Genomic DNA, 22,458 nt, shown 5'->3' with positions numbered 1-22,458 from the left:
TATACATGTGAGCATGTGGGTTTTGTTGTTGTTGTGTTCGTGTGTGGAGTTCTGGTTTGTCCTCCCTTTCAGTAACTGCTGATTTGAAATGGTTTCATTGTAATCAATGATTATCTTTTACCCAAAGGTCCTCCAAGCTATGTGCCAGCAACAGCCTTTCTGCAGAATGCTGGCCAGGCCCACTTGATCAGCCAGTGTGAGCAGCTGGAGGGGGAAGTCGGTACCCTCCTGCAGCAGAGGCGCTCGGTGCTGCGAGGCTGTCTGGAGCAGCTGCACCACTATGCAACCGTAGCTCTGCAGTATCCGAAGGCTATATTTCAGAAACATCGAATTGAGCAATGGAAAACCTGGATGGAAGAGCTCATCTGTAACACCACAGTAGAGCGCTGTCAGGATCTCTACAGGAAGTAAGTTTGATCACTTTCCATTTTCTTTACTTCTCATTGGGACTGGAAGCAAAGTTGTGTTCATGTTTTTAATTGCATAGTATTCTATTTTTCTGAAAGAAATGGTTGATAGATGGAATTTAAATGGAGTCACTTTTCTCTTGGTTTTAAGAGGGTTTGAGCTCAACGTTTTCCTTTAAAAGACAGTGTGTTTTTCCTAATTGATTAAAATGTATCCCAGTGTAAGCATGGTTGGATCAGGGTAAAGAGAGCTGAATTCAAATATTGATTCTATCGCTCACTAACAAGTTATCTTAGGAAGCTACTTTCGCTTTCGAGACCTTTTCTGTAAAATGGAAATAATGATTTCTACTCTTCAAGGTTTGAAGATCAAATGCAGTATTCCATATTGTCTTTTTTCGTATTTTGTAAGGCGTGAACTTTTTTTACAAGCACCTCTTTCTCTGTTTACAGATATGAAGTGCAGTATGCGCCCCAGCCACCCCCAACCGTGTGTCAGTTCATCACTGCCACTGAGATGACCCTGCAGCGGTACGCAACAGACATAAACAGCCGTCTTATTAGACAGGTGGAACGCTTGAAACAGGAAGCTGTCACTGTACCTGTTTGTGAAGATCAGTTGAAAGAAATTGAACGTTGTATCAAAGTTTTCCTTCACGAGAACGGAGAGGAAGGATCTTTGAGTCTAGCAAGTGTTATTATTTCTGCCCTTTGTACCCTCACAAGGTGAGTTAGCTGACCACATAGTGAGACCATTTCATTGTCTTGCGAACATTGATGCTTATGGAGAGTTCATGTGTCTTTTGTTTGATCCCAAACTTAAGATATCCTTTTTCTTTCATTAGTCTTGCTCGGTGTAAGACTGCTTTATTTCCTTTCAGATTTTGAGATATCCCATTTATGTGTGTTTAGCTAAGTCAGTTTCACTGTACAAATATTTATCTCATTTTTTAGACGTAACCTAATGATGGAAGGTGCAGCTTCGAGTGCTGGAGAGCAGCTGGTTGATCTGACTTCTCGGGATGGAGCCTGGTTCTTGGAGGAGCTCTGCAGTATGAGTGGAAATGTCACATGCCTTGTTCAGTTACTGAAGCAGTGTCACCTAGTGCCACAAGACTTAGACATTCCTAACCCCATGGAAGCATCTGAGGCAGTTCACTTAGCTAATGGTGTATACACCTCACTTCAGGTGAGTACTTCTAAATTAGCTTAAATTTTAGAAGTTTGTTTTAGGTATTGAACGTTGTGTTTCTCATCTCTGGGTCCGAAAAGTGATTTGACTTCCTCCCTTTTAATGCTGCTTTCTCTAAACTCAGAAAGCATTAAAATATGTTTCTCACATATTTATAGGAATTAAATTCAAATTTCCGGCAAATCATATTTCCAGAAGCACTGAGATGTTTAATGAAAGGAGAATACACATTAGAAAGTATGCTTCATGAACTGGACAGTCTTATTGAGCAGACAACTGATGGTGTTCCTCTGCAGACTCTAGTTGAATCTCTTCAAGCCTATTTAAGAAATGCAGCTATGGGACTTGAGGAAGAAACACATGCTCATTACATCGATGTTGCCAGGCAAGTGAATGCTAAGCTGTGTTCTCTTTTCTTGTGAAAGAGATGGGTAGCCAGATAAAAGTTTTGAGTTCTTATTTTACTGTAAGCTTACTTTTAATTTTCAGAGCAGATATATATATATATATATATAAGCATTTATAAGTAATGTCTTTAAAAAAAAAACCTTTTATTTGGGGGAATTCCCTGGTGATCCAGTGGTTAGTACTCTGCGCTGAGGGCACGGGTTCAATCCCTGGTTGGGAGCTAAGACCCTGTGAGCCTTGAGGCAGGGCCAAAACAAACAAACAAAAAACAAAAAACCCTTTTATTTGGAAATAATTACAGACTCATAGGCAGTTGTGTTTAAAAAAAAAGTGTGCAGGGAGGTCTTGTGTACCCTTCATTCCTCCTTCAGTGTAACATCTTGCATACCTATGGTACAGTAGCAACACCGTGAAATTGACATCGGTACAGTCCACAGAGCTTACTCAGATTTCACCAGTTACACATGCACTCGTGTGTGTGTGTGTGTGTGTGTGTGTGTGTGTTTTATCACATACATATATGTATTCTTTTAGGGCTGTAGTTTCACCATACATGTGCACACACACAAAGTAGAGTGTGGTACTTTTTAAGCCAGCCCTTGGAACTCCATGGAAGCATCTGAGCCAGTTTAGTTAGCTAGTGGAGTATACACCTCATTTCAGATGAACACTTTTAAGTTAGCTTAAGTTTTATAAGTTTGTTTTAGGTATTGAACATTGTATTTCTTGACTCTTAAATCTAGGGTAACAGTTTGACTTTGGAACCTGTAGAGGTTGGGCAGTTTCTCCAGCCATGCACTGTACCCAAAGCTAAGCCCTACCCTTTGTGCTTCGTGACTCAAGGCCTCTTTCTTTGGCATTCTGATGTCCAGTTCCCTTCAGAAGGTATAATTGAGAGAGTAGAAATGAATTGACCCACCATACTTCCTCCCATGGGAAAATTCCAAGATACAAGAAAGTAGAATAGTAATGAACCTCCATTTTACCAACTTCAGTAATTATCTGTACCTGGTTAATCTCTCTCTCTCGCACCTGTTTAATCTTATTTAAATTGTACTGCTCCAGTTATTTTGAAGCAAATACCTTTTCATTCTTAAACTGCAGGAAGTATATATCTAAAATGTAAACTTATTTTTCTTAATTTATGGTGCCTTATTTCACCAAAAAAGGTAACAGCTCCTTAATGTTTTCTTTTATGTTGCATTAAAAATTTTCCTATTTTCTTGTTTCTTTGTAGTTGTTTTACCATAAAATTTAAAAAGTAACTGTAATCAGTATAGCATAAACATAAATGCCAGCCAAATAGTGATTTAGATTATTTGCACAAGAGCTTTATCATAAAATTTCTAACATTATTTTAAAACTTAGATGCTAAATCTATACACTTTTCTTCCTCACAAAATTTCAGCCCTTATTTTCCCTTAATATCTAATCTAGATTCCCTTTACTGTCAAATGGAGGAATGTTTCCTTCCATGTATGCATTGGGTTACAGACTTCGTGTTTGATTCTGTTACAGCCTGTGTGTATCTTGTATTGGAGAAACTTTTTGGTAATCTCAAGTAAAACTTTATACCATCATGCAGCTCTTTTTCCATTAGAAATTTCTCGGGTAGCCTAAATTTTAAATTCTCTTAATAATTCCTAATAGTTTTATAGCTATTTATGTGTGTGTGATAAAGTTGAAAATCTAGTTAACATTAGTTTTACTGATAGTAGTCATAGGTACTGGGAATTGTATTTTTGCTTTTTTATATAAAATGTTTAGAATAGTGCTTGGATACATAAACACTACGTAAGTTCTTAATTTAATGATAATGTGAAAGGCAAATTTCTGAAGACCTACCTTCAAGCTATGCATTATTCGAAACTCAGCATGCCAAAAATGATAGGTATTTCCATTTACTGTCTGTAGCTGGCTCTGCCATGTGACAGTAGTGTGAACATACTTGACAATTTTTGCTAGGTCCACCGGCTTTAGAACTGTGTGATTCTCGACATTTAAAAAAAAATTGTCATTTTATATTATTTTACATTCTGTGTATAAAGTGAGACTGTAATACTTTATATAGTTCTTTTTAAAATGTCATAGTTCAAATTTGCATAAAATTTACTCACATTAATGATGGCTAATAACACTCCTTCCTTCATACAGAGACTTTTCCCCTAGACTCCACACACTAGCTGTAAGACTTGTTGATCTTACATTTTCCCCCAAATTTAATACTCTTCAGCGAGGGTTTTAACTCCCCTTTCTTTTCCTCTAGAATACTTCATGCTCAATATGGTGAATTAATCCAACCAAGAAATGGTTCAGTTGATGAAACACCAAAAATGTCAGCTGGCCAGATGCTTTTGGTAGCATTTGATGGCATGTTTGCCCAAGTTGAGACTGCTTTTGGCTTATTAGTTGAAAAGGTAAATATTGACATGGTTTTATGAATAATGCAAATGTAGGAAAGTAGTTGTTCAGTGTGTGAAGAGTGGAGAAGTGAACTTGCTTTTCTTTCATTTACATAGCTAAATAAGATGGAAATTCCTATAGCTTGGCGAAAGATTGACATTATAAGGGAAGCCAGGAGCACCCAAGTCAATTTTTTTGATGATGATAATCACCGACAGGTGCTTGAAGAGATTTTCTTTCTAAAACGACTACAGACAATTAAGGAGTTCTTCAGGCTCTGTGGTACCTTTTCTAAAACTTTGTCAGGTAATATTTCACTCTTAAACAAGCTGGGTTTAGTTGTGTAGTACTTTGGAGGGGGACAGGATAGAGTAGGCTTAATTTAATTGTAAATTAAATTAAAATACTAAGTTAATGCAATCTTCAAGATTTTAAATAAGCAGCATTATTACCTTATTTTAGTGTTGCATGAAATACTGAAAGAAAAATTTCCTTTTTTAGGATCAAGTTCACTTGAAGATCAGAATACTGTAAATGGGCCTGTACAGATTGTCAATGTGAAAACCCTTTTTAGAAACTCTTGTTTCAGTGAAGACCAGATGGCTAAACCGATAAAAGCATTCACAGCTGACTTTGTGCGGCAGCTCCTGATTGGACTCCCGAACCAAGCCTTGGGCCTCACGCTGTGCAGCTTCATCAGTGCTCTAGGGGTAGACATTATTGCTCAAGTGGAGGCAAAGGATTTTGGTGCTGAAAGCAAAGTTTCAGTTGATGATCTGTGTAAAAAAGCAGTGGAGCACAACATCCAGATCGGGAAGTTCTCTCAGCTGGTCATGAACAGGGCGACTGTGCTGGCGAGCTCCTACGACACTGCCTGGAAGAAGCACGACTTGGTGCGCAGGCTGGAGACGAGTATCTCCTCCTGTAAGACAAGCCTACAGCGCGTTCAGTTGCATATCGCCATGTTTCAAGTTAGTATTTCTCTTTATAAAGGGGTTTTTCCTCAATGTAGGAATTTGAAAAACTGCAGGAATTAATACAGAACAGTATAAAGAAGAGAAAATTTTAAACTTCCTGAATTGTGCCAGCCCAGAGCAAACACCGAAATGCATTAGCATTCCAGTGCTGTCTTTCCAATTATTCCTTGTTTCTCTTTTACGTAGTTGAGATCATTTTGTGTTCATGCTTTGTGTCCTTTGAATTAGTTTCCATCAGAGTTGTATGGTTAGTGTTTTCATTAAGTATTACTTGTAAATGTAATTTCTAACAGTTGAATGTGTTCGTTAGGTGGATATGCCTTCTGTACTGTCTAACATAATTATTTCTAAAGTGACTTCTGTTTCCCTGATTCTCTAAGCTCTGTGCATACATTGGTCATCACTTGCGAACTGTTTTTTAGAAGCCTGTTTTTGTCCTTGTTTGTTTAGAGGCAGTATGACAGGCTTTGGGGGAGTGAGATGGATTTGGATTCAGGTATATGAACTTAAGTTTAACTTCCCTTAAGGTCTGATTTCCTTACTTGTAGAATGGGGACAGTACCTCTCTAAAATGTTGATGACTGTGCAGGTTAAAAATGATGATTTGTGTAAGACACTAAGCACAGTATAAATTATAGCTATTTTTCTTCTTTCTTTATTTCAATTATAGGCTTCAATATTGTCAGTAGCTTCAGACAAGTTGTAACTCATGGAGTAATATTGGGGGACTACATTATCCTGGGATCTGTTTTGGCACAAACACTGGTTACTTTGTGTAACCAAATTTGTTTTCTGAAATGTATATAAAGCAGTTATATTTGGCAGTGTTACAAACCAGTTAATAACTTCATTTATATTGAAGCTACTTCCCAAGAGTGGAATTGGTGGGGCATGGATCCAGTGTATTTCCTTCTGTTTGCAGTTTTATCATTAGCTGTGTTCTTACCTCATAAGAAAAGTAATTTATTCAAATTTTGAAGTTGCATTTATTATATATTAACAGTCCTTCTAGCACATTGGGATTTTTTGGTATTTATTTTACTTCTAAAAAATATAATGTTGAGGGGCTTCCCTGGTGGTGCAGTAGTTAAGAATCCGCCTGCCAATGCAGGGGACACGGATTCGAGCCCTGGTCCAGGCAGATCCCACATGCCGCGGAGCAGCTAAGCCCATGCGCCACAACTACTGAGCCTGCGCTCGAGAGCCCGCGAGCCACAACTACTGAAGCCCGTGTGCCACAACTACTGAAGCCCGCGTGCCTAGAGCCTGTGCTCCGCAACAAGAGAAGCCACGACAATGAGAAGCCTGCGCCCCGCAACAAAGAGGAGCCCTCGCTCACTGCAACTAGAGAAAGTCCGCGTGCAGCAGCGAAGACCCAATGCAGCCAAAAATTAAATAAATGAATAAATTTATAAAAAAATACATATATATATAATGTTGAAAAGTTTTATTGTTTAATACATTTTAGAGTTTATTCCCTTAAAAAATTGACAACTATATGGAAAACATTATCAAAATCCTTCCAGTTTTGTTCATCTGAACACATTTTAAGCTGTAAGCACAATGTAACTTTTAAATTTTAACCCAAATGTCCCTTGGGCCTTCTGGGGCCACCTTACAGCATACAGGATGGCTTGATCCTCTGTCAGTAGTTACCTATGCCTTTCTGTCGCTTGTAGGTTCTCTGGAGAATTCTTTCTTCTGTGACTGCTGCCATTGCTTCTTTCAGATACTTGTAAACTCTGTGCTGGGGAACTCTTCCCCTACCTTGCCTATTCCAACTTCTTAACTGGAGATTATATTTTAGGGGGATTGTGCAGCAGATTTTTACTTAGACTAGGAAACATCTTCAGAATTACTATTTAAATGTTGCATATCAGTGATCCCAGAAATTTATCAGCCATTCTCTACCTCAGGAAATTTTCCACCTGGTTGCTTCTTTTATTGTGTTTCTGTTATTCTTCCCTGCTCACCCCACCTTGCTGCAGCTGGGTTTTTTTCCCTCTTCCCCCAGTCCTAAATCACACCTCCCCTCCCTTGTTTATCTAAAGGCCTTTTTCCTGCTTATTTTATTACATTTCTTTTTCTTTGAACAGTGGCAGCATGAAGATCTCCTTATCAACAGACCACAAGCCATGTCAGTCACTCCTCCCCCTCGTTCTGCCATCTTAACCAGCATGAAAAAGAAACTCCATACTCTGAGCCAGATTGAAACTTCAATTGCAACAGTTCAGGTGTGTTCTGTCAGATCCTCCTTCTGGTACATCTTTTAGAAATGACCTCCACTGTGGTGAAGTGTTAGTGCTCTGTTGTTCAGTCTGTCCTTGGCTTCTAAGCCACAGGAACATAATACCTTTTCACTTTTATTTTTAATTTATATCTTTTTTTCTTACCCTCCGAAGTAACTGAATCTTAGCAGTATATTTTGAACCAAGAATAGAGATATACTAAATATTTCAAGTTTTTAATGAATTTGATATTACCATGCTTTTATACATTAAGGGGACCTTGGTAATGGGAAAAACTCGAATACCAAATTTATTTTCTGAAATGTATACAAAGCAGTTATATTTGGCTTATTATTAATATCCAAGAAGCTTAGGCATTTCTTTACTTCTATTGTGCGGTTACTTAATGGAATTTTGTGATGTCAAAGGCAGCAGAACATTTTTCCAAACCATTTTTATTGACTATTTTTTGGTCATTTCAGCAAAATATTTAATCTCGCTTTCCTTTTTTAAATAAGAAAAACTGGTTTGATGATGGCTTTATATATCTCTCTATAGTGAATATTCCTATATCTCGTACACTCAGTAGTAACTGACATGTTTCTGTTCTTTTTATAGATTAATACTAGTATAAAATCAAGTATAATCACTTTTATAATAATTAAAATTTTTTTAATAAAATTTTTCTGGAGCTCACTTCTTTGAAGATTGAAATACCTTTTCTCTACAGCATGTTAGTCCTAGTTTTCAATTTAGGAGAATGAACTCATGCCGTTTCTGATTTTAGAGGTGTATATGTGTGAGAGAAAGAAATAGGGGAGGGAGGGGAGAGCGAGAGCGAGAGCAAGAGAGAGACTATGAATGTGAATTCCTCCGCTCAAAACGTTGAATAAATAATGAAGCAACTTCATTATATAAAATCTTTCTTGTCATGATAACCTGGCTGTATTTTTACCATTATTCGTAAATTTTTGCATTTGTGGGAATCTGATTTTCATCTTTCACAATCAAAAGTATAAATGGATTTTCTTGTAGATAGCACATATAGTGCAGTGGGAATTTGGTGTAGCAGGTGTTTTGTTTTAAGGACTATTTTATTTAAAAATGAAAATGAAACCTCTTTCTGCAAATTTTAAGACAATAAACTGAAAGCCAATCCTTACCTATCCAAAATGTGTTTAGCCTTAAATATTCAACGTGAAATCAAGATTAATTCCAAAAGGTGACAGTTTGTTAAAGATGTTTTCTAATTATGCCCCATTCTACTTCTTTTGAATCTCTTGTATTTATATAAAATGCTCAACAGACAGGAAGTGAAGAGTGTCGTTTTCACTGAGATTCTGCTGGCTTTTATAGGAGAAACTGGCAGCACTTGAAGCAAGTATTGAACAGCGACTCAAGTGGGCAGGTGGTGCCAACCCTGCACTGACACCTGTACTACAAGATTTTGAAGCAACAATAGCTGAAAGAAGAAATCTTGTCCTTAAAGAGAGCCAAAGAGCAAGTCAGGTATAGGCACTCATGTGCGCCATTTTGTTTTCTGTTACAGGATTATATAATTTATTGGAAGTTACATGTGGGATAATTAGGAGTAGCTTGAGAGCCACTCTCTAGTTTACAGCACTGGGAAGAAGGACTGATAGGCCTTGGGGGAGAAAGATGGGGCATCCTTAGGCTGAGCTCACAGCCAGTTATTTCCCTAGACCCTTATTACCTCGCAGTTAAATATAAGGTGGATCCAGCCTCTTGGAAAATAAAGAGTTTAATTCCATATTTATCTAAGATTTTCCTTATATGCAACTATAAAGATTTGAATGTTATTTTTTCCACATGGCAATAAAATGTCTTAGGACCTTGTGTACTGCCAGAGGTTGTGGATTAACTTTGTTGTGATTGGGAGCAAAAAACAAACAAAAACTACTATGTACTTTTTAATCAGGTGCAAAATTGGACTAATATGATTCCCATATCCCATATACCCATTACCAAAATTTAATAATTATCAGCTTAAGCCCTACTTTATTTCCTCTATACTTCCTACTCCTCCTTCACATCCCATATTTAAGGAAATCCCAAATATTATATCGTTTTATCTGTAAGTATTTCAATAAGTATAAAAATGAGAACTATTGGGACTTCCCTGGTGGTGCAGTGGTTAAGAATCTGCCTGCCAGTGCGGGGGACACGGGTTTGAGCCCTAGTCCGGGAAGATCCCACATGCTGCGGAGCAACTAAGTCCATGTGCCACAACTGCTGAGCCTGTGCTCTAGAGCCCGTGAGCCACAACTACTGAGCCTGCACACCTAGAACCAGCCCATGCTCCACAACAAGAGAAGCCACTGCAGTGAGAAGCCTGCACACCGCAACGAAGAGTAGCCCCCGCTCACCGCAGCTAGAGAAAGGCCATACTCAGCAACGAAGACCCAACGCAGCCAAAAATAAATAAATTTATTTTTTTTAAAAAAGAGAGAACTATTTAGGAACACAGTCACAATACTATTGTTGTACCTTAAAAGATGTGCTTAATATTGTCAAATATCCAGTTAGTGTTTTCTGATCTTTATGGTAAAGTTAGGCAGGAGTAGAAGCAGAAGGGGAACATTTCAGGTTGGAATTCAGACACAGCACGAACAAACTGCAGCTGAATATGATAACAGTTTTAGTATGGAGTATAATTTCAGTTAAAAAACAATCGTGCAGAAGATAATATTTACCTGATTCTCCTTAGGTGCTTTTGACCATCTCAGTCTTAACAGCATCAACCAAAAAATGTTCATTTATTTAGCTTTTATAAGGAGTAGGTCTGTTTCCCACAAGAGTCATACATCCATACATTTTCAGGACCTGGTCCTGAATTCTGGAAATCAATAGGTAGTATTCTTTTGTTTTCATTAATTACAAATTTTTTCCTCATTGTGGTGGTTCCACTCTTCTTTTTCGTCTTCACAGGTCACTTTCCTCTGCAGCAATATCATTCATTTTGAAAGTTTACGTACTAGAACTGCAGAAGCCTTAAACCTGGATGCCTCATTATTTGAACTAATCAAACGGTGTCAGCAAATGTGTTCATTTGCATCACAGTTTAACAGTTCGGTCTCTGAGTTAGAGCTTCGTTTATTACAGAGAGTGGTAAGTCTTGAATCTTGGTGGGAGTGAAGAGATTGGGTGATTAAAATAAGACCAACTATATGCCCTCAAAATCAATTTAATACATTCACTCACTAGTTTACATTTATTGAGCATGTACTGTATATGAGATGTTATGAGGGGTACCGTGATGATTAAATCTTGCTTTTAGCCCCCAAGGAACTTATTTACACAAATAATACAGTGAATGAAAAAGTGAAAAGAACTCTCAGAGTTACAACTGGAAGTACTGTGGAGGTTCGGAGGGGAGGAGAAAGACAGTGTGTAGCAAATGACTCATGCTCTGAAAGTAGGGTAGCAGACAGAGGGCTAGTGGAAGATGAATGCTGGATTATCAGGTTGATAAATTCGGCATTTCTACTTTGTGGGAAGGCTTTAGACTATGTATTACGAGACTCTGGTTTCATTTTAAAGAGTGATTTAGGGCTTCCCTGGTGGCGCAGTGGTTGAGAGTCCGCCTGCCGATGCAGGGGACACGGGTTCTTGCCCTGGTCCGGAAAGATCCCACATGCCGCGGAGCGGCTGGGCCCGTGAGCCATGGCCACTGAGCCTGCGCGTCCGGAGCCTGTGCTCCGCAACGGGAGAGGCCACAACAGTGAGAAAGAGTGATTTACAGTGGGTTTAGTTTCCCGGATATGGATCATCTTTGTTATTCCAGGTATATTTTCTTAGGTTTTAAACTCTAAACATTTATGCCCTGTATGATTATGCAGAAAAGGTAAAAATCTTAGTCTGTATTTTATAGATTGTTTATTATTGTCAAGTAGTGTTTTGTAGGTAATTAATTCATGACTCAGCAACTGAGGTTCTTTGTGTTGTGGCTTGAGTTACGAATGTCTTTTGAGATGATGATGAAGAAAAGAACCTTATATTATTCTGGCTGATACTTAAAATCAAACAAATGCTTATTCTATTTAGGACACGAGTCTTGAACATCCTATTGGCAGCTCTGAATGGCTTTTGTCAGCACACAAACAACTGACCCAGGATATGTCTACTCAGAGAGCAATTCAGACAGAGAAAGAGCAACAGATAGAAACGGTCTGTGAAACAATTCAGAATTTGGTTGATAATATAAAGACTGTGCTCACTGGTCATAACCGGCAGCTTGGAGATGTCAAACATCTCCTGAAAGCAATGGCCAAGGTAAGACTAATACCATTGACACATAATTACTCCCCCCTTTTATAAAATTACAAACAGTTTTATTTATGAGAAAAAACCCTAATTTCTCTCAGGTCATATTTCCAGTTTGTTTGTCACTGAGTTAATTTGTGTTTTCATCAGCTATTTTTTTTTAAGCAGGTAGTAAGTATAAGTAGTATTCTGATTTTGTTCACAGAGAAACCAGGGCTTAGAGAAATTGATTTATCCAAAGTCATATAATTTATAGTAGAGCTGAAACTTGAACCTAGTCTCACAGAGTATTTAGATCTCTAACCTCTCTTGCGCCTCCCTACCCAAACTTGTATAGCTTGCTTCCAAAATAAATGAAATATCTTCCCTCTAGTACAGAATCTAGATAATAAGGAAACTGAATCCCCAGAAAAGGCTGCGTTACTTCATCATCACAAAACAGTAAATCATTTCCTTTTGGATTTTTTTTTTTTTTTCCCCACATCACGTGGCTTGCGGGATCTCCACTAGGGATCGAACCCGTGCCCCCTGCAGTGGAAGTGTGTAGTCCTAACCACTGGACTGCCAAGGCATTCCATGGATTTGTTTTTTTTTGTTTGTTTTTTTGTTTGTTTTTTAACATCTTTATTGGGGTATAATTGCTTGACAATGGTGTGTTAGTTTCTGCTTTATAAGAAAGTGAATCAGTTATACATATACATATGTTCCCATATTTCTTCCCTCTTGCATCTCCCTCCCTCCCACCCCTGGATTTGTTTTTAATTGGAGTTTTTATTTGTGCTGGAAACAAGATTCCTGTGGAAAAGGAGTTAAATTGTAATAAGCATATTATAAACACATTGGTATTTGAAAAACACGTATTACCTGTTATCCAAAAGGTGATGGTTTTAAGAGTAATTACTGAAGCAAATACCATTTTTCTTGATCATTAACATACTGATTCTAGGATGAAGAAGCTGCTCTGGCAGATGGTGAAGATGTTCCCTATGAGAACAGTGTTAGGCAGTTCTTGGGTGAATATAAATCATGGCAAGACAACATTCAGACAGTGCTGTTTACATTAGTCCAAGCTATGGGTCAGGTTCGAAGTCAAGAACATGTTGAAATGCTCCAGGAAATAACTCCCACCTTGAAAGAACTGAAAACACAAAGTCAGAGGTAAGAATGCCTTCTGGCCTGAATTTAAAATATAAGCAAAACATCTGGTAGAGTAAGTTTTGTTTATTTAATTCATTTAATTTTTTTTCAGTTTTGTTCATATTTATAAGTAGCTATTTGCTAAAGCATATCATAAATGAGCCATTTTATTTTATATTTCAGTGTCTATAATAATTTAGTGAGTTTTGCATCACCCTTAGTCACCGATGCAACAAATGAATGTTCGAGTCCAACGTCATCTGCTACTTACCAGCCATCCTTTGCTGCAGGTAAGACTCCCCTACTTCAGAAGAACCTGAATCTTGACCTGTTAATAATCTACACATAGATGCTAAGATGTTTAATGAGTGTCTAATATGTTTCTAGTCATCACCTTTTTAAAGGGTTTCCTTGATGAACCTATTTACAAAGCAAATTGAGTCACAAATGTAGAAAGGGGGAGAGTGGGAGGAAGGATAAATTGGGAGATTGGGACTGACATATACATAATGCTATATACAAAATAGATAACTAATGGGGACCTACTGTATAGCACAGGGAACTCTACTCAGTACTCCGTAATGACCTATATGGGAATAGAATCTAAAAAAGAGTGGATATATGTATATGTGTAACTGATTCACTTTGCTGTACAACAGAAACTAACACAACATTATAAATAACTATACTGCAATTTTTAAAAATTAATTATTTAAAATAAAGGGTTTCCATAAACTCTTGTCATATCTCAAACTGAACAAATTCTGGCTTAATTTTAAAAGTACTTACTGTTAGAGAGTAAAAATACCGTGTGTTCAGATACTCTCTAAATAATTTATTTTATGATTATAAAATATATTCTGTTAGGAAAATACAGAAAAATAATTATAGGAAAATCTATAGTTCCATTCCAATTAGAGGTAAAACCACTATGTATTTGTTGAATTCCCTATATGCATGCACACACATATACAAGTTGGATCATTCTGTGAATGCAACTTTTGTTGCCTTTTCCCACTTACTATTAAATAGATAATTTCCCTATCATTAGGTAATCTTTTAAAAAATGACTTAATGGCAAGATTTAATGTGCCATTCTATGACTTTACCGTATTAATTGTTGGACAGTTAAGATATTTGTAGTTTTTTAATGCCACAACAAACTCGTGAGCATCATTGTACAAATTTATATCTGAATATCTAGCTGTTTAGGCTATATTTTTAGGAGGAGAGTTTTTATTTTAAGGGATAAGGACTTTAAGGTTGTAAAATCATATCTAGTATCAGGGCTGTCCATTTGTAGTTGATGATTGAGAGAGCACTGCCCTGCTTATTCATTTTCTGTGTACATGTAAATTGAGCTACCAACTCTTTCTCTATAGCAGTCCGGAGCAACACTGGCCAGAAGACTCAGCCTGATGTCATGTCACAGAATGCTAGAAAGCTGGTTCAGAAAAATCTAGCTACATCAGCAGATACTCCACCAAGCACTGTTCCAGGAACTGGCAAGAGTGTTGCTTGTAGTCCTAAAAAGGCTGTCAGAGACCCTAAAACTGGAAAAGGTAATAAGTCAGAATAAGGATACCTTAAATATTAATACTAAGTGGTGGTTTGACTTACACGTTTCCATTGCTTCACAGCTGTGCAGGAGAGAAACTCATATGCAGTGAGCGTGTGGAAGAGAGTGAAAGCCAAGTTAGAGGGCCGAGATGTTGATCCGAATAGGAGGATGTCAGTTGCTGAACAGGTGACCATTTTTAAAACTTGAGCTACACATTTTAATGCTGCTGAAACAGTATAGGTTTAAAGATCCCCTCACCCCTATCCTTTGGTGATATATCAAGAAATAAGGAACTTAAATTGATTTTATTGGCTTCAGAAGATTTTGAGTGACACAGTTCTAGGATTATCAAATATTCAGCATTTGACTCTGACTCTACCCTATTAGCACTTTCCTTTCTTCCCAGTTCTCTTTTAACAAAAATTTGGGGTGTGGCTTGACCCCCTGTCCTCCAACAGAAGACCGTTAATTTGCATTTTAGAGAGGGCTGTGTGAAGGGTTTGAATGAAATGAGGATGACATTTTGGGTGTTATAGTATGTATAAATAAGTAGTATCTATAAAGTGTTCTTGGGTGTCAGTTTGTCTGAAGTTATTACTCTGAAATTTTATCATTAGTGTTTCTAAAATTGTATATATAAATTCAGGAATGAATTCTTTTCCCCATAGCTGTTTATTTTGAAAAGTTTCAAACCTATAGAAATATAGGAATGCTCATATACTCTTTACCTAGAATTGGTAGACCAATTGTTGATGCTTTCTTAACGTTCGCTTTACCTTTCTGTGTATGTGTGTTCATACACACAGTTTTTCAGAACCACATTTGAGAGTTAGTTGCAGACATTCTAACACTTCATGCCTAAATACTTTGTCTCCTAACCAAAACATTTTAATAATATATAGCTATGATATAATTATGTAATTATCAACTCAGGAAACTGAACATTGATGTTAACCATTGACTTCTATCCAACATTGAGTCCATATTCAGATTTCTCCAGTTACCTTCAAATGTCCTTTATTACTTAGCCTACCTCTCCTTAACCACCAACCCAACCCCACCCCAACCCATACAAGATTTAGTCAAGGCTTATCTTGAATTTCATATACTTGTTCTACTTTCAATCTCCTTTAATGTCTAGAACAGTTCCTGAGCCTTTTCTTTCTTTTCTTTTATGACATTTATATTTTTGATGTGTCCAGACTACTTGGTTTGCAGAATGTGTCTCAGTTTGTAGTTGTCTGACATTTTCTTCATAATTAGATTCAGAATCAACATTTTTTGCAAGAATACTTCGCCAATGATGTGTTCTTAGAATCTTACATCGGGGGCATGTGTGTGTTTGTGCTATCTTTGTTGTTAAGTTAGATCACTTGGTCAAGGGTAGTGTTCTCCTGAATTCTCCATTACACATATGCCTTTTCTTCTGTGGGGTAAAAATTTGAGACTTGTGAATGTCCTATTTTTTTAATGGTTTGGCATCCACAATTCAAATTTAACATCAGCAAGGAAAGTTTTTTTTTTGTTTTTTTTTTTTAAAAAACACTGTTACATCTCTGTATAGGATCTAAGCTTAAGCTCTTCTTGTTTAAGACTCATTCTTTAGAGAGAGTTCGTCAAGTTTGTCAAAAACCATGGACGGTGTTCTGGGTCCAGGGGTATCCTTACTTCAGAATCTTTTTGGTAGGTTAATGGGCTGTGTGCTTTCATGACTGTGCATCTTAGGTCTCTGTCCATCTTTTTAAAGGATGCTTGGCTATTGTGCTTTTTATTCTGATAGTTATTAAATTTTATATGAAAAAGTTAAGGGGCTCACAGGAGTGGGGTAAGTATAGAGTTCTTTGCATACAACTTTTGGTGTAGGTTACAATTGAGCAGCCTTATATTGAGCATTTACGATATAATTGGACCCTGATGGGTGCTCTGGATAGAGATAACGATTATATCTCTTACTATAAAAGAAAATTTAGCTGAGTCAGAATCAACAGATATGGGGACTTCCCTGGCAGTCCAGTGGTTAAGGCTCTGTGCTTCCACTGCAGGGGGCATGGGTTGGATCCCTGGTTGGGGAACTAAGATCCCACGTGCCGCACAGTGTGCCCCCCCCCCAAAAAAAAAGAAGAATCAATAGATATTTGCTGAGTACCAATCTGTTTCAGAATCTATCTGCTGGGCACTTTTTAATGCACCTAAGCATTTGCCCAGTGAATTCACATGTTTAATCCAAGGGCACCTGTGGGGTCAGTAGTGCTCTCTCTTCATCTAAGGATTCATAAGGCTTAAAGGGGATTGTGACTTTCCCAAGACACACATTTGTAAGTTATGGAATTATGAAGGAAGCTCAGATTACTTAACTTCTCTTCCCACCATGACAACTACACATCTTTGGGTAATTAATTTGGGAACTTACTCCTAAACAGTTCATATAACTCATATATGAGCCATGTTCTTTCAAGTTTTAAATGGCTTTAATTCTATCCTACCTATTTTTACAGGTTGACTATGTCATTAAGGAAGCAACTAATCTAGATAACTTGGCTCAGCTGTATGAAGGTTGGACAGCCTGGGTATGAATGGCAAGACAGTAGATGAGTCTGGTTAAGCGAGGTCAGACATCCACCAGAATCAACTCAGCCTCAGGCATCCAAAGCCACACCACAGTCGGTGGTGATGCAACTGGGGGCTTATTCTGAGGAAACCTAGGAAATCTCGGTGCGCTAGGAAGTGAATCCTGCAGGACAGCTGCACTCAGGGATACGCCCAACACCATGGCCTGCAACCCCAGGGTCAAGGGTGAAAGAAAGAAAGCTCACCGCCTGAACACGGAGATTGTCTTTCTGCCACAGAACAGCTGCAAACGTGTCAGGAGGTTAGCTGCAGAAAGAAATCGGGATGCCGCGGAGCACAGAGTGATTTGGAACTCCATTCCACCTGACCCTGTGTGTACAATCCAGGAAAAATCAAACCCCGCTCAGAAACAGAAAACTGGGGCCGCGACACAGCCAAGGAAGATTTGATGCATTCAGATTCTTGCATAACACTTGTTGCTTGGCAACAGTACTGGTTGGGTTGACCAGTAAGTACAAAAAGGCTATGCGATATGAATTTCAGAAATGGACTGAAGAAGGAGAGCTATGTAACAGATAACACTACGTTGGAAGAACTTCTGAAATGAAGGGAAAAAACCCACCCCATCCTCCTCCTCCCCAGCCCCCACCATCTGCCCATCCCCCTTTACTTGATCTAGTAGATTAGCCATCTTTCACATTCACTTTTATTTCAGTCCTTATACTTCATATTCTTCCATCTCAATGCTGTTAACAACTTACATTTGGAGTGATAAACAGAAATTTTTCCAAAACCACCAGTAACGTGGAAAATGCAAGGATTGTTTAAAGGTCTGGTGATCACATACAAAATGTAATTCTGATTATTTAAGTCATTTCTGTGATTCTATCATGTACAGTTTCCAGAATTGTCACTGTGCATTCACAGGTAATGAATCTAACAGACATTTGATTTAATGTACACTCCCCTTCGCTTATAGTGTACATTTTTGGGAGGTCATTCAAATTTTCCCTCTTCTGTGATTGCTGTAGTTTCTTTCATAGAAAGTAGCTAATCCAATGTAATCTTTTACCTTTTTAAAAACCAGGATAGAGTACCTATTAGAGTTTTACATTGTTGATGACAGATTAACAATAAAGTGATGTTCTGGTGGAGGTAGAGTGAAATGTTTTTTTAATTCAATTTTCTCATTCGGTACTTTTAATTTACAATTTACAAGGTGTAAATTAAAAGTGCTTTAGTTTACCTGGCATTTTAGGACATATACATGAAACATCAGCAAAAGTGCGAACCACCAACATCTTTTATTAAGTTCAGTTATTAGTGTGTGAAGTACTTTACTTTTTCCACAATTTTAAGTTTCCTGTTCAGTAGTGAATTCATGATCAAGGTTTCCTTAAATTTAGCATTGCATTTCAGTACTGACTGTGTAAGCTCAATTGTTGATCCAAAATAAAAATCCAGACTAGAATAGGATTCCTAAAGTCATGTATCAACACAAAGTAGAACATGATTAAAATCTGGATTGAGTACATTTTTCCTGCATTTTAGAGATTAGCACTGTGATCACTTTCTAGTTGCCAGTCTTCACAAACTTGAAAGGTATTAAGGAAAAATTCCACATAGCTCTGGCCTTTCCTGTATCCTCATTGCCACGTTAATATATAATCTTTAAATACTCATGGGAGAATGCATTTCAGTATCAGTGCTCTTCGAATACTTTGACAGGTATTACAAGAAAGGTGGTATCTTTGAATACCCCCATGTGTCTAATAGCAAGTTAAGGAACCTAGTGCATCAAATTTTATTTTCTTCATTCATCTTGAACCTTATTTTCACAATCAAAACAACCTATCTGGAATAATAATGCCATATTGTGTTTTGCACACTGCTTTATTTCCTAGAGGCTATTGCACTCATCACTTGATTACCTCTCCTCTCTCTCAAGATTAAACAGTCTTTCAACAACATTCTTTGTCACAGGAAAAACTTTTATCACAGTGATAAAACAGGTTCACACTAGTTTGTCCCTATAGGTAGTATTCAGAAATTGCTTCTTCTTTGGTAAAGAAGATAAATGAAATAGGTTAATTTTATTGCCTGTGAATTTCAGGCTTCAGAGGTACCTGGCACCTTATCCTAGCGAAAACAAAACAGCTTTACATAAAAAATATGCGTCTCTGCTAAATTGTCCATCACTTTTACTTTAAAATGGTCCCTCAGAGAATAGTGTGGCATATACATGTTTGGTTGTAGGGCAGATAGGAATAACTGGGGACTTCAAAGCTTGCTCTTCACTGCACTCTGGACAACAAGACTCCCAGTCTGTACAGTTTGGCTTCTTCTGGGAAGTCATTTGGCAAGTAGCCTTATTTTGACCTGTTGTAAGAGAACTCAACAGTCAGGTTTAATCAGAGGTACAAAGGCCTTGGTGATACAGCAGTTTGAGAAGACAGGGATATATTTTGGTGATTATCTTGTAAAATAATGTAAAGTTCAGAGTGCTGTGGTTATGAAGTCATGCATTTTTGATGATACAGAAATACCTGTGGAAAACCAGGGGTCTGCCTCTCTCTCTCCCTCCTTCTCTCTCACCCTCTCCCTCCCCTTCCCCTTCCTCTTGCTCTCTCTCCCTCCCGCCCCACCCCCTTCCCCTGTCTCTCTTATGCTCTCTCTCTCTCTTTTTCCCTCTCTAAGATTCAGGGGGTACAGAATAACTTATGACCCTTGGAAATTGAAGTTTATCTTAAGTGTTTTGCTGTCTTTAATTTTCTAAAATTGCCTGAGTTTTAGTTGATTTATCTGTAAAGCTGTGGAGGCTTAGTAGTTTATGGTGCTGTCTGTGTTTCTCTTTTACTCTGTTTCTTTGGTGTGTCTTGCAGTATTTCATTATTTCTGGTCATGAATTCTTCACATAGTTTGCTAGATGGTTATTAAGATTCTTTTGTGTCTGACACTTGTGAGTTTTTTGAGATGTGTGAGGTTTCTGTGTGAGAACTGAGAATCAAGCTCTTGATCTGCTTCCCTAAATTGCTTTCTTAGAGCCCAAACCCCAGGTTCAGGGTGAGGGTTTATAATACAAAGAAGAACTTCCATCACTTCTGCCCTTAACACTTGCCTCTATTACCTGAACTTAGTATGTAGTGTTCTTTATATTGTCCAGTGTTTGATGTTATCTGCATTGTTTTTGTTTTTAACTGTGGTTGTTCTGATGTGTGAAATTTAAGGAAAGAGCCATTAAAAAATTCCAAGCAGGGCAATGCAAGTGCAGCCAAATATTAGAGTTGATGTGCAATCTTAGGTCCTTTTAAATTTGGGGTGATATAGGCAGTACTTTGAATTGAAAAGTCTTCCTGGCCTATTTTCCTCCACATATTTGTGATTACTCTGGGGGCTTACTTGTTTTGGCAGTACTAAAATCAAAGAAGCTGGTTCTTCTTTTCTCCCAATTCTTTTCATATTAAAGAAAGCATCTACAATTAGCCTTGTTAGCTTCTGTTCGTATACATCAAAAATCAGTGAACGCTTTTCTGTTAGCACATTTAAGTACCTTTGTTTTACATAAAACCAGATAAATATGAAAACCAATGACCTTCCATTCTGTATCTTGAGATTGTAAAATGCCAGTAATTTAGAGCTAGGACTTTCCCCCTCCCCTTAAATCTAGGAGGTAGACTATGTTAATGGTAAGGGTCACTTAAAGAAGTGACAGATTTTTTTCATTATTTGGGTTGTATTAGAAATACTCCTTCTATGGGGAAGAACTAGCATTATAAATTTTCCAAACACTGGGGAAGGAAATTCACTGTATTAGGAACCCGGAAGGGTTTATTGCACTTTTCCTGCTTTTTTTTATGCCTGGGTAAGAGTATCACCATCTCTTATTTACAAAAGGGCAAATGGACTCCAATTGAGAGAAGCTTTATAGGTTCAAGAGTTAGTTGTACAACATGAACCATTCAGTCTCTTGCTTTCCATGGGAATTTGGGCTTACTAGGGAAGCTGTTGTGCTAATGCAAAAGTGTCATACAATTAGCTCGGCTTTTGAAGATGATAAACTTAATGAATTGAATGTTGTTCTGAAATGCAGACTTGCAGAATGTTTTTATGTCTTTCGAAGCAGCTTTTTTTTGTTGTTTTTTTTTGACCCAAGTTTCAGCTCCTGTTTGAAGTTCCTGTGTCAATTATTTTTTGGTTTAAATTTTCCTTATATTTCCACCTGTGATGTCAATGGCAACATCACACTTCACTTGTTAATTTACTTTACCCTTATTATGTAGAGCAAATTGAGTTGAACTGAATCTTCCTTGTTCTAGTAACATTGTATAAATAGAGTGGATTCTCTGTACAAAAGGTTGTAATGCCTCCTGATGGTTATAATTTTGTGATTGTATTTAAGGTTAAAAGTTGAATAAATCACACCAGCTTCCTGAAAGTGTTCATAATGCAACTTTTGGAAAACAAAAATACATGGCCTACTTCGTGCATATTTGCATTAACGTGGCAAAGATTGTATGAAATACCTGTTTTTCAAAAAATAAAGTGTTAAAAGACGTAGGATTTAAGCTCTGAATTTGTTGAAGTAGTTTCCAGAAAACTTAATTTTGGAATATGGGGAGATTTTTTTTTTAAAGCGAATTATTAATACCTACAAAAGTTTAAAAACTTGATTCTAAAAAATGTATTTTACAATCAGTGTTCTAATAGTATTTTTGAATAGCAGTAGAAATTTTACTTCAGTGGGAAAGTTCTTAGTATTAAGGCACAATTTATTAAGCTTAATTTTGTATTTCTTTAAAAACTCCTGTAGAATACTATTGACATGTATATCCCTGGTGTATGAAAGCTCTGAAGGAAAACAATGTCCAGCTTGTTTTAATATCTAGAAATCAGATTGCATTTGTTGCTGCTAGATTATGTTAGGATTTATGTTAACTGTTTAGCCACCTGATATATTTCAAAAGTTCACATCCTGCCTTTGTAATACCAAAAAAAAAAAAAAGAAAGCTCCAAAGGAAGCTACACTAAGCGTGGGTGTTTTTGTTTTTTTTAAATAGGGCAATTGGAAGCTTAGTTAAGGAACTTATAGAAGTGATCCTAGGCTGTTAAATTGCAAATCGTTCTGGGCAAATGTTCCTTGAGTAACAAATACTCTATGGAGAACCCATGCTATTTGAAAGCCATTTCTTCAGGTTTTTTTCACCTATCTCAATTTCACAAGCTGGTGTTGAAAAGCCTTTCTTCTGAAGTTGTACATAGGGAACTTGGGTGAAAACCAGGCACATTCTGTAGC

The 22,458-nt window shown here is 37.4% G+C and overlaps 1 protein-coding gene across 1 annotated transcript in view; it reads left to right on the top strand.

Moving 5' to 3' along the window:
* SMG1 (SMG1 nonsense mediated mRNA decay associated PI3K related kinase) overlaps positions 1 to 21,720 on the top strand; it is a 97,460-nt gene extending 75,740 nt beyond the window's left edge. The window contains exons 48-63 of the mRNA XM_060122333.1: positions 128 to 407; positions 861 to 1,133; positions 1,362 to 1,596; positions 1,758 to 1,984; positions 4,274 to 4,424; positions 4,527 to 4,716; positions 4,912 to 5,381; positions 7,484 to 7,621; positions 8,972 to 9,124; positions 10,565 to 10,744; positions 11,681 to 11,908; positions 12,846 to 13,057; positions 13,220 to 13,326; positions 14,419 to 14,598; positions 14,677 to 14,783; positions 17,093 to 21,720. Coding sequence (XP_059978316.1) covers positions 128 to 407; positions 861 to 1,133; positions 1,362 to 1,596; positions 1,758 to 1,984; positions 4,274 to 4,424; positions 4,527 to 4,716; positions 4,912 to 5,381; positions 7,484 to 7,621; positions 8,972 to 9,124; positions 10,565 to 10,744; positions 11,681 to 11,908; positions 12,846 to 13,057; positions 13,220 to 13,326; positions 14,419 to 14,598; positions 14,677 to 14,783; positions 17,093 to 17,170 — 3,209 coding nt within the window. The 3' untranslated portion in view covers positions 17,171 to 21,720. The remainder of the gene's footprint in view (positions 1 to 127; positions 408 to 860; positions 1,134 to 1,361; positions 1,597 to 1,757; positions 1,985 to 4,273; positions 4,425 to 4,526; positions 4,717 to 4,911; positions 5,382 to 7,483; positions 7,622 to 8,971; positions 9,125 to 10,564; positions 10,745 to 11,680; positions 11,909 to 12,845; positions 13,058 to 13,219; positions 13,327 to 14,418; positions 14,599 to 14,676; positions 14,784 to 17,092) is intronic.
* The last annotated feature ends 738 nt before the right edge of the window (positions 21,721 to 22,458 follow it).

This window comes from Lagenorhynchus albirostris, chromosome 15 (genome assembly GCF_949774975.1).
Source record: "Lagenorhynchus albirostris chromosome 15, mLagAlb1.1, whole genome shotgun sequence".
In the NCBI taxonomy this organism is placed as follows: Eukaryota; Metazoa; Chordata; class Mammalia; order Artiodactyla; family Delphinidae; genus Lagenorhynchus; species Lagenorhynchus albirostris.
This window is presented reverse-complemented; position numbering and strand designations above follow the sequence as displayed.